This window comes from Bacillus rossius, chromosome 8 (assembly GCF_032445375.1).
Source record: "Bacillus rossius redtenbacheri isolate Brsri chromosome 8, Brsri_v3, whole genome shotgun sequence".
Taxonomy (NCBI): domain Eukaryota; kingdom Metazoa; phylum Arthropoda; class Insecta; order Phasmatodea; family Bacillidae; genus Bacillus; species Bacillus rossius.
Window position 1 is genome coordinate 65,787,529 of NC_086336.1, and position 12,660 is coordinate 65,800,188.

The 12,660-nt window shown below is 39.1% G+C and overlaps 1 protein-coding gene across 5 annotated transcripts; it reads right to left on the bottom strand.

Annotated features, from left to right (window-relative positions):
* Positions 1-1,699: 1,699 nt before the first annotated feature.
* On the bottom strand, positions 1,700-11,990 carry LOC134535117 (methyl-CpG-binding domain protein 4-like). 5 transcript variants are annotated; one of them, XM_063374053.1, is made up of 6 exons: positions 11,879-11,990; positions 10,544-10,671; positions 9,829-10,101; positions 8,439-8,639; positions 5,845-5,986; positions 1,700-4,414 (listed from the first exon to the last, which is right to left on the bottom strand). In XM_063374053.1, the coding sequence occupies exons 1-6, from the start codon at positions 11,983-11,985 to the stop codon at positions 4,195-4,197; spliced, it is 1,071 nt and encodes a 356-aa protein (XP_063230123.1). In that variant the 5' UTR covers positions 11,986-11,990; the 3' UTR covers positions 1,700-4,194. The 5 variants fall into 5 exon arrangements, with proteins under 5 accessions (XP_063230123.1, XP_063230122.1, XP_063230124.1 ...); XM_063374052.1 differs by having other exon boundaries at positions 11,622-11,990; XM_063374054.1 differs by having other exon boundaries at positions 5,837-5,986; positions 11,622-11,990.
* Between the last annotated feature and the right edge of the window lie 670 nt (positions 11,991-12,660).

Genomic DNA, 12,660 nt, shown 5'->3' on the forward strand with positions numbered 1-12,660 from the left:
AAGCGAAGCGAAGCTGCCAACCGCTGCAAGGTGAGTGTTCTCACGATTTCCTGGTTCTTCGTGTCCACGGTCCACAACCCAGAGGTTGCTAGACTGCCCAGTAATCTCAGCAACGTGTGCCGGTCGTACATTTCGAACTTAAACATCTCGTTTTTTTAGTAACGTTCTTGAATTTAATACATTGTAAATAAATACTATCACGGTTAAGTTAATTAAGAAAAAAAAAATACTTGGTTTCTTTAGAGCATAGTTACCACTACAAACAATGGAAAATACAACTACTTAAAACTGCAAAGAAATGTGCGTAATATCGTGACCCAGACATTTTTTAATTGACTTATGTAAGGTATTTTAAATTGAATTTTAAAAAACAAATGCACTAAAAGTATATAAATGGGGGTCCGGGCACACTGCGCCGGCACGTGAATTGGGATTGTCCGACCGTTATCTAGAATTGTGACATCACTGCGGCAATCTTATATGACCTTGACCTTCAAAATTTCTGGATTTTTGGAAGGAAAATTAAGGGGAAAAGTTCCCGTTTTAATAATTAAAAATTCCAACGGCTTGAAATATCCATATAATGGCTTAAATTCCACATTGACAAGCCTCCGACATCTTGGATTGTGATGTTATTGTTGCAATTTTCTGTCTCACCCCACTTGAATTTCCATATTTTTTATGCTAGGAAATTGGGAAAAAATTAACAATGATAAAAAAATTATTTAAATAAAAATCATTCCACCATCTAGAGCATTGTATTTTCTTTAAGGTAGCCATATTGAATTCTAGAATGTTTTTCGTTATGCCCGCCATTTTGGATTATGTCACCATTACAATTTTTGTCATGGAAGTCATGTTGAAAATACGTAATTATTATCCAATTTTAATGGAAAATTTATCAAACACTTAATCAAATTTTAATAAGTAATTTAAAAACATTGCTGCACATTCTGTTATGGTCACCATCTTGGATTCTAGAAATGTGGCTCTTTTCATTATGGCTGCCATCTTGATAATCCTTAATTTTTATGCTAGAAAATCAGGAAAATTTGTAATAAAATATATTTAAAAACCTATTGCACATTTAGTTATGGTCGCCATCTTGAATTATAGAAATGTTGCACTTTTCACTACACTTGTGCCATCTTGAAAATCCTAATTATCAGATTTTAATGGGTGAAAAATATTTTAAAAATGCACTTACGTCCTTAGTTTGAACCCAGTGAGGGCAATAATAAAATATGGCGACAGTTTTATATATATATAGACACACACACACACCTTGGCATAAGTAGTGGGAGGTGTCCGTAGGCGGCTTCTGTGGAGGAAGGAACTGTCGCCATTTTTTATTATTGCCCTCACTGGGTTCAAACTGAGGATGTAAGTGCATTTTTAAAATATTTTTCACCCATTAAAATCTGATAATTAGGATTTTCAAGATGGCACAAGTGTAGCGAAAAGTGCAACATTTCTATGATCCAAGATGGCGACCATAACTAAATGTGCAATAGGTTTTTAAATATATTTTATTACAAATTTTCCGGATTTTCTAGCATAAAAATTAAGGATTTTCAAGATGGCAGCCATAATGAAAAGAGCCACATTTCTAGAATCCAAGATGGCGACCATAATAGAATGTGCAGCAATGTTTTTAAATTACTTATTAAAATTTGATTAAGTGTTTAGTAAATTTTAAAATTGGATAATAATTACGTATTGTTAACATGACTGCCATGACAAAAATTGTAATGGTGACATAATCCAAAATGGCGGGCATAACGAAAAACATTCTAGAAAGAACTTATTTGTCATTCTAATTAGCAAATGTTGTAATTCTTGGACACATTTTACACGTGAGGGGGAAAAGAACAACTCCAAACTTACTGCCTTGTATATTTTAATTTTCATTTTGAATATAAATATAAACTAAGACTCCTACAGTGAAAAAATAATTACATGGACTTTATTACATTCCGAAACCAAACAAAAATTTTAAAACTGAATGTTAGTTCAGTTAGTTACAAGGTTTACTCATTTCCTTTTTTCAATCTTTGGAATTGAATTGTTTTTCACAGAAAAATTTCTCGGTAATGAATTAAATTGTTTCCGATAATAAAACCTAAAAATTAATAAAAAAAAAATCATATTACAAAAAATAAAATTTCTGAAAGCTATTAAAAAAAAAAATTACAACTGTTACCTAAATCTACAATTATGCCGTTGTACATAAATTTAAATAAAATTTTAATTCAAAATTTGTTTTTCATATTCATTTTAAAAGGCTTCCAATTATTTCAAATTGTGAATATATGTTAGTGTTGGAAATGTGAAGCTATTTCGTGTGGCCTCATGTAACATCACAGTCCGGGTTGAGCCCCTGTGGACAGTACAAGTCTCAATAACAACAAGCACTCAGTGAACAGTGAACAGCAGAATTGTTCACACTAGGAGGCAACATGTAATCCACAATTTTTATATTATTTTTAAAACAAATGCAGTTTGCAACTACTGCAAAACATAATACAGTGAAACCTCTATTTAACAAATCTCAAGGGACCAAAATTTGTAGTGTTTGTTGTAAAGGGGTTTGTTAAATGGAGGTTTCGCACGATATATTTCTAGTCACCATAAAGCTTCACATAAATGGCTAGAACTGTCTTTCTGACTGTTTAATACGATATGAGGAATTAAACATGAAAAAGTACATAGAATACACTTGTTTAATGGCCAACCATTGCTTAGAAATTATCAATTCCCATCCCCAGTGCTTCCTGGCATGCCTTTGTTGATGTTTGATGCCCTAGCCTCCATTAACAAGTCAAAAAGTATCTTGTCCAAATCATCATTTTTACATACTTTCACACGTTTTCGATTTGTCCCTACCAGAGAAGCGTTGTTTTCGATCTGTTCCCGGTTGGATAATATGGTCGAAAGTGTAGACGCCGGGATGTCGAAACGTTTAGCTATATCACTTTTTTTTCCACTTTCATCAACTGCATTTAAAATTTCTAATTTTATTTTAACGTTAATCTGTCGCCGCTTTTTAGGATTAGAATTAATTTTACAGTAGTAACGTGTTGTTTTCCGTAACTACGTGTGGAAATAAATAAACAACAGTGTAAACTGAAAAAACGGAAATTGTACTACACCATAGTTAAAAATATTTGCGTGTGTGCATCTTTAACCATAGAAACGCAAAATACACTAGTTGTTCGTCTTGCCAGAGCGATGGTACGAGAGGTTTCCGCCACTAGCGCTAAATGTACCCGCCATTTTGAACAAAGTGTGGCATGTATACACGACGTGTGTTATCCATGATGCTTTGTTTATTTATTGCCTTCCGCGATGTTGCTTATTATTTTAAGGTTATACGCACGTATTTTTAAGCAGTGAATGCAAAAAAATTAGTGGATGTCTTGTAGGAGATGTTTATTTTTGCGTGTTTTTTCAATAGCGGCAGTTCGTTGTAAAGGGAATTTCACTATTTCGGAACAAATAAAATTCGGTATTTAGAGGTTAAAACAGCATTGATCTTATGGCGGTTCGGCGGGACCAAAATTTTATTTCGTTGTATGGGGTTTTTCGTTAAATAGAATATTCGTTAATGGAGGTTTTACTGTATCTATAAAATTTAAAGCTTACTTAAGTATTTATAACCATTAACATAAGACTAAAACTTAAATAAAAATGGGAGAAAAAAAATTCTCCACTCTTATTATACAGATTAATATTTGCAATAAAATTATTTTGAAACATATGAGTATTGTAATTGAATTAAAACACAGAGTGCGAGCCAAAAAAAATATTTCACACGTAACACCTTGAAATTTAGACTAACATTTTTCACCTTCTCAACGAGTATCCAGTTAAATAGTTTACCTGCTTCGTAAGTATGAATAATTATTCTCAATATCTAATAAAATTTTAGGCAACATAAATATTTTGGTGCAATTAAAATTTTCGTTAATAGGGTATCACCATTTCATTTAAACCACAATTCTGCCATTCCAGCTACAATCCCGTGATGATAATGCATTAATCATTAAGTTTTACCTTTTCATTTTAATGACTTCGACCTCATTAGCAATGAAACATGTACCAAACCCTATGGACACCAACAAAATTATTTTGCTTATTTTAGCTATGTGCATATTTTTTCATTCAAAATAAAATAATATTTCACGTTCACTGTTATCTCACACACACACTATCTACCACTATACACAGAGCAGCGGGCATCAGGCGGACGGAGGCCTGCCCTCCAGCCACGCGACGTACTGGCGCAGCATGTGGTCCGTGGGCCGCACGTCGCGCCACTCCTCCACGCAGAAGATCCGGTACGAGTCGCAGCCGTACTTGCTGATGCCGTACAGCTCGTCCGGGTAGCTCCAGCCCTCCCGCAGGAACTCCTCTACGGGCAGTCGCCGTGCCACGAGCGTCACTGTTCCGCTGACGGCCTGGCTCCTTCATCGGGCTACACTCCACGCAATCCCGACTGACACAACTCCTGGGACTAATCATTATGGGTGCAAAATTTCTATGCAACGTATATAAACCAGTGCCAAATTTTGATGTAAAAAATTAATGCTATTTCCAAAAAAAGTAATACTATGGTATTTACAGGTTCACCGCAACTGTTTTGATACTCATTTGTTTTGTTTTTGTTCCGTTTCCCGGACTTTCGGCAGTGTTTTGTTTGGCGTGACCACGAGCGTCAGCGGCCTCGGACGTTGCCATAACGACGCATAAAATCAACAACATTCCGCCATGGTCGAAACCATAACATTGTAATTATTCGCTTGTAATAAAGATGCCTAGCGTCGACGTTTGGATTGATCGGCTAGTACCGACAATGCAAAATTTAAATATAAAAGAAAAAGGTGATTTTGACGCTGGGAAGATGGAGTGATTCGGCGATAATTCCCGTGAGGAATTTGACTGTTTTGTAGCAGATCAGCGTCGCTTGTAGCTACAAAGTTGTAGTTAAACGTGAGAACTAATTACTCCGTACGTCAGCAAATGAAGGCAGCGCGCGGTAACAACTTTACCGCGAATTATAAGGTTGAAAAGTTTCTGTGTACCAGAACTCAGGTATGGCAGTCTGCACCAACATTTAGGGACGTTAACGCCATACATCGATAGTTCCGTTTCCAGTGAACATTATTAATATCTCGCACGTAATTAGAGATTAACATGTTCTCAATAATTTTATTGGATATAACGAAGTATTTCAACAAAATGTTACATACAGGTCCTGTGGTCCTAGGAGTCAGGTTACGTGTCTGACTAGCTGGAGGCAAATAATAATTAGACTTTTGAAAATGAATAGACTTTTATACATGTTCCCACCGCAACGGACCATAGATTTGGAAATAATTGTTTTATTTTGGTCCTATTCGAGAAATATGTTATGAAAACAACCAAAGATATGAAATTACAAGATGTTTGTATAACTTTTGTGTTTCTAAGCACAGCAAAAAGAGCAACTCATAACTTTTTCCATTCATTAATACTATTGATTGCTTGATTGATGTTGTAATAAAAAAAATAGAACATCTAAAGTATCAAGTACTTTGTTATCGAAACTTGCTTGCATTAACAATCTATGATGTATCGCATGATGATTTCAGAACACATGATAATGGTAGTATTTTTCTGCAAACTTCATGTTTCCACTAAATTTTTTAATTTCCCAAAAACTCCTAAAACCGCCCAATTTTATCCTTGTGCATTTCAGATTTCGTCAATTTTTGTGTTCTCCAAATACATAGCAATAATGGAAACACTGCAGTTTGACCGTGGCTGTGAACACGGCGATGCACGCCGGACTGACCTGCGAACCTGCGGATGTTGTGGGCGCGCCGGCGGTGCAGGCCGAGGGGGCGGATCACGGCGGCCAGGTCCTGCTCCGAGGCCCCCAGCAGGGACTCCGCCGTGGGCCAGCGGGCCAGCAGCCGCCAGATCACGGGCACCGCCGCCTCCCCTGCCACACACGTGCAACACGTGCTGCTGCTCCGTGCCCTTGTTTCCATTTACAATCACATCTCGGCGGTGTCATCTATTGTTTATAACACTATCAAGACTATCGTAACCAGGGCTAGATTTTAAGGAATATTTTAACCTGCCCAACGGACAGGTGTAATCGAAAATTTGCCTGTCCGCCATCCAATTTGCCTGTCCGCTGTTTTACCCAAATAAAAAAAATTTCAAAGTCGCTGAAAAAGTGAGAATAAAAGATTTTTGCTATATTTTGCACCTATTTTTATCACACACTTAACATCCTTATTTAATTATCATTTTCAGACGAGTCTCTGTCTGAGTCACTGCACAAATTACTTTGCTGATTCTCTCTTGAACATCTTCGATAAGGAGGCTGAAAGGGTTGCCGTTTTCTCTTAACATTATGATACCAGAGATTTATTGCTGGTGCTGGATCAAACTCACTTTCAGAAGGTGACTGTATTTGAACATGCATGAGGGCAGACAGTGTGTCATCATTTAGACAGTTTCGCCAGTCTGTCTTTATAGACTTCAGTCTTTACAGACTTGAGCAGCCCGTAACAAAAACTGATCCAGATGATTTTGAATGCGTTTCGCAGACTTTGCAAAACATTTGTTTTGTTTCTGTGTCGTAACGAAGCCAAAGAAACTCGGAACACCAAGACGTTAAAAAGTTACGGGACCGGGCGATTTTGTCATATTTAACATTATATTCTGACTTGTCCTAGTCCGTTTTTGTTTTCTTTTCTGGTGGTTTTGAAGCACCAGTAATGAATTTCCACATTGTGTAACGCAGTTAATTAAATACTTAAACAATTGCTGTGACAAGATAAACTGTAAAAGATTACTGTGTCCTCTGTAAACAAGTAATGTTTATTTTTTGATGCAACAGTTGACAGGCGAATTTTCAAGCAGTCGCAGTCACTGCGGCCACTGTCAGCTGTATCTGGAGTAGCCTACGCCGTGAAATGTTAACCACGCGAAAACGCTTTTCTGTTAACAAACTATGTTAAAGTAGAGCAAGGAATTAGTAAAGTCGCGATTTATAAAGACAATAAATTTAAAAAATTATATCTTGAAAGCATACAACGGTAAATTACGTAATTGTTGGCTGCACTGGAACGAAATTAATATTAAAACATGGCAACAAAAACAAACATCATCGGTGTGAGACGTTTAGCATCTCTAGCATACGAATACGACTATGTTAGTGAATCATGACGTGAACGTAAGATTTTAAGAATTATGATTCAGAAGATTTCAGCACGGTTTGTACATAACCTACTTTTTTTCCCCGCGGTAAACAATAGCCAGAGTTGTCCGTCACAAAAGAGCAGCCATTATTGTTTATTTATAGATATTGTCAAATACGTTTTATTTGCGGTCGCGGTCGCATAAATGTTATTAATCACCTCTGCTGCATTAGTGCATGCGAATAACCTCGGCGTCACAAGTTGCACCTGTCCACCGGACAGTTACCTTTTTTATTTTGCCTGCCCGGACGAGATTTTGCCTGTCCCGGGCAGGCGGACAGGCGCTAAAATCGAGCCCTGATCGTAACTCAAAAAATTGAGATTTGAGATATTTTTACCATAAGCAGGAAAATATCATTATCTAGGCACTGCAAGTCTATCGCAATATTATATTTACTTTTACGGGACTTATGGCAAATAATGTGGTGTTGCACTCTGGAAAACATATAAGAATATGTGCAAGACTATGGCATCTAAGTTGTGATAGTATTGCACTGATTTTTGAGTTACGATAGTCTTGTACTCAGGGTGCAATATGTTTATAAGATTCCCCATTATATTTATTTTCGTAACATAATTTGGTTTTATGGATTAATAGGACTGTTTGACAAGTTTCGGACAGAATTTTCAATTGGCATGATGTGATCGGCTGCTGCAGCGTTACAAAGTTCAAACAATTTCATTTTTTTAATGTGTTGAGAGCCAGGCACGTTGCATCAATGGGAATCGGAATGCTGCAGAGCTTCCCGGGTCCGTGTCTACGAGAGTGAGCGTCACCTGCGTCAGGTGAGTGTTTACTTCGCCCGAATTCCAGTTAAAAGTTAACTGAGGCACCTGCATCAGTGTGCAAGTGACCTACAGTTCTGTCACGGCAAGCAGATTGTGACCATTTGAGCAAAGATTTTGTCCTGTGCTGCGGAAAGACACGAGTTCTTCAACTGCAAAAAAAATCTAGTGACGCTGCTGCATCTTCGTGCCCTGATCACACGTGTACAGTGATTGAAAACTTGCATTCACTGTCACAAGAAAATTGATGCACGAATTTACATACTTAGGACCAAATTTTAAACCATTAAAACTGTAAATTGTGAGATATTAATAACGAGGTTATTTCTTATTCACGTTGTGAGCAAGAGAAATGGTGATTGTAGTTGGGGCGGGGGGGGGGGGGGGGGGGCGCACCTCGGGTCTTGTTGAGCAGCATGGTGGCCACCAGCAGCTGGAAGGGGTCGTGGTACAGCTCCTCCTGCACCAGGCCGAAGGGAGACCGCGGCGGCTGCCATCGGCCCCTCCCCGGGGCGCCGCCCCCCGCCCCCGCCCGCCTGAAGTACGGGCTCACGCACGGCCCGCCCTTCCTGCCTGCCCCGCGCCGCCTCCGAGGCGCTGCACACACTCACGCTTATCAGCAGTGCACACGAAAGGGGCGACTGAAATGCTGCCCCTTGGAAGGGCAGCCCATCAGGATTTTTCTGACAGTAGTGTTGTTGAAAGGTTGTCTGAATTGTTGCCCCTTGGATGGGCAGCCCTTCAGGATTTTTCTGACAGTGGTTGGTTTGTAAAGTGACCTGACCTAACCTTAACTAACCACTGTCAGAAAAATCCTGAAGGGCTGCCCATCCAAGGGGCAACAATTCAGACAACCTTTCAACAACACTACTGTCAGAAAAATCCCGATGGACTGCCCTTCCAAGGGGCAAGTTTTCAGGATTATTTAAACACTTAAAGAAACATGTTTTCAGAAATTGGATGGACTGCACTTCCAGTCCCTGTACAAACAAACCATTGCCAGAAAAATCCTAAACTATGGAATAAAACTTCAAATGAAAACTAATTCTATACTCGATTTTTACTACTAAAAAGTTGCAATATCAATAAATTCCATAAAAAGATATTCTGTTCACTACTTTATTAATCATAACACAAGACAGTAAAAAAAGTTACATTTTTCAAATCTAAATACGTAAACTTAAAGCTCAGTTTTAAATTTGATGCAAACTAGCTGTGCCCGGCCACGCACCGCTGTGGCTCAGTCTGGCTGCATGGGAGAGAAAGAAAAGAGAACACACAATTTTTTTTTTGTTTTTTGTTTGAAGTAGGTAACACATTTGTTTGAAGTATATGGGCATCTCTCTATACATGTATGTCCCTTATAAATCTCACTATATTTCTCTATGTATATATAAATTTATCTATATACCCCTCCATACCACTATCTTTCTATGTCTCTCTATGTATCTAGGTTTCTATCTATATCTCAATCTATTTCCCTATCTATATGTCAACCTATCTCCCTATCCATCTCTCTATGTCTATATCTTTATCTTTACAAAACAGAAGACTAAAACACAAACATTTATTTATATATATATTTTTACTTATTTTACTTGTCACAGATGTGACATAAGTATATAAAAACACGCGCTTATTTGACTGCAAACGTTGAATCAAAATTTCAAAGCAATCTGTGAAGAACTTTCAGAGATTTAAGATTTTGAACGAATAAACATCTACAACTTTATTTATATAACTATAATGCTACAGTGTCGCACTCAATGAAGAAGTAAACTCTCACGTGAAGGCAGACCGTCGTCTGTACACGTGGTCGCTGCGACGCTGGGAGAGGCGCTCCTGCGAGGCGGCCGGGCAGGGGCATCTTCAAGGTACCCACCGGCGGTGCAGGCACCTCCTGTCTGCACCTCCGCACCCCCCGCTGGTGGTCCTCCGCTCGGGGCCGTCACGAAGCCTGGTGGAGTCCCGGGAGACGGCGGTCCCGGGCCGTCCAGGCAAGCGACCGAGACGCGGCCTGGTCCCACAGCTGCAGGCTGAGGCGATGCTTCGAGGCCAGCTGGAAGGAACCGTGCCTTCTGCAGAGCCACAACACTGGGCCACAACTCGCGACTATGAGTACTGGCAAGGCGTTCGTACACTCGTAACACGTGAATGTTGCAAGCGACATTAGTGACCGCGGACTGCCACCAATCACTAGAATAAGTGCACAAATTAAATGTTTACTTTAAAAACACAGTTACAGGTCTTTAAACATACTTGTCATTCGGTGAAGGAAACACTTAAAATAGAAAGAATTTAATTATGTATGCAGGACTGCCTATTTAATTGTTTAAGTAACCACTAGCAATACAGTTTCATGCATGTCTACAGTGCAATTTTTGTTCATTTATCATTTACATGAGTTTTATTTTCTCTCAAACTAAATTTCACGCATACTTAGGAGAATACAAACAACACACACTTGCAGAATACGTGATAGAGAACGTGGCAGTACTAACCACACAGAGACCTCTTGCTCGGCGTGAGAGACCCCAGATCCTCGGCCCTCGGCCACGCGACGCCGTGGTCGGTGAGGAACCTGGTCAGCGCCCGCACGGAGCGTATCTTCTGGCAGCGAGGCGGCGGGCTGGAACCACAACTGAGCTGTCGGCCGCCCGAGCCAGGCTCTCGGCACACTGTTCCTGGCGGGGATGCACTACTTACAACTCATTTATTACCAACATAAATACACAAGTCGTTTCTTGTTTAAATTAACATTTGCTCTCCTGAATTGCTGCCAACCTAGCTTCATAACTGCCGGGCATGCAGCTGTCTCCCCGCAGCGACGGTCACAGATCTCAACCCTGCTCCAGGTGACACGACACGAGCACTACACAAACCAGGGCTGGCAGATGCTGCTGGCGACGCCCGTCTAGCCACCACACCAGCTCACGACCACTTGCACGGCTACTCTGCCTCCCGCCAGCTCTGACTTAACTGTAGCAACCAGGGTTTCCATACAGTCTCCACAGACGGCTTTCTGGTGGCCTATACTTTATTTAACAGCACTCATTCTAAGTAAAAGCAATGTAGTAGTACTTTAATGATCTTGATTTCAAATGAAACTTTTCTTAAACGTAATTCACGTTATGCTGTTTCATGTACCTAACCAAGGACTTTTGATTAGATTTATAAAAAGAATAACAAATTTCAAAATAGTCTTCCCCATTGACTATAAGTAAATCACTACACATAATCGCTAAATTAGGGGATAAAATCAAAGTACCTGCACAAAATATTTATTTAAGCTGTATTCCAATTCACCCGGTTAAAGCCCTCGCGTGGATTTATCTTTGAAAACTGCACTGCATCTGTAATGTACCCTTCTAGCCCAGGGCATGAGAGATACAGCCTGACCATTACCTAGATCGGAGTGAACGAACAAGGGTGGTCCAATTCACGAAACACGGGCTTCTTGAGCTGAAGAGTAAGTGGACAAGGGTGCATTGCAAACAAACCAAAACACAGCTTTAGCATCTTCTTACAATTTAAAATAAATATTTTCATTTATTAACCTAATCAAGTAGGTACACTTACGTGGTTATTAAAATATCAAATTTATCCGATGACTTTCGTCTGATAAATTCTATTTTCCACCCTCGTATTTTCCACTGAGGCGGGGTGCTATCTACTCTCCGATGTATGTGTGAACTGTCAGGCTCCATCCGTATCATAAACGATACTCATAAATTAAAAAATATTTAGTAAGACTACAAGCCACACTAACAAAACTTAAAATACTATAAACTGGTGTGAACTGATAGCGATATTTAAAATACTTAAAGGCGTATTACTCAAATCCACTTAGTCTCTTAAAGCTGTTACAACAACAAAACAACACATCTTCGTTCATAAGCCTAAAAATGTATGTTATGTTTTCGTTTTCCGCGGGAACATACATCGGCCCAAAGATGTTTTGCTCCCTAGAAGTTAGGAGCATAATAAGTTAACTCTATGGATCACATCAACCTACTACGATCATATTCTCGAAGGCCACCCAGATAGAATAAATTAATTAACGCTCATTAGAAAGAAGAAAACGAATTTCGAATATTCAAATGTCAGTAAATTTCAATTTCGGGTAAAATTTTATTTGAATGAAAAATCGGTTTTGCAATATATAATATTATTCTATAACTGATGTGATATTAATGAAACTAACTTGCATTTGTAGCCCGGCCATGGAACGCCTGCGTGCAGAGACACAGCGGCATCTTTCACACCGCGAGTGGCAAATCACACGTAAGGGGTTTTTCCGGAGTCAACGAATAGGGACTAGAGATTCTTAAGTACTTAAATAAATACATGTTTGACAAGGTACTGCCATAGACAGTATACAAAGCCTGGGCCCCACTATTGTCGATCGCTGTAGGGTAAAACCCTGTGATAACGAGACTGGCGGTATAGAAAAGGGAGGTTAGGACTGGCAGGCCTCCTAGTGCTATGTTTTAAAGATATTTATTTGTCTTTTAGATTATGAGTTGCAAGACAAAATGCGTTATAAATTCGAATGTGTTTTATTTGCCTTTTTATAGCAATCGAGATACAAACTGGCAGCAACGAGCAACTCATATTT

Bases quoted from the DNA above. Each gene is read 5' to 3' on its own strand.
- LOC134535117 (XM_063374052.1), bottom strand. From the start codon at position 11,758: ATGATACGGATGGAGCCTGACAGTTCACACATACATCGGAGAGTAGAT. The intron at 10,672-11,621 runs GTAAGTGTACCT...TTGTGGTTCCAG, and splicing joins TTTGATATTTTAATAACCAC to CCCGCCGCCTCGCTGCCAGA. The intron at 4,415-5,844 runs GTTCGCAGGTCA...GACTGCCCGTAG, and splicing joins CGCGCCCACAACATCCGCAG to AGGAGTTCCTGCGGGAGGGC.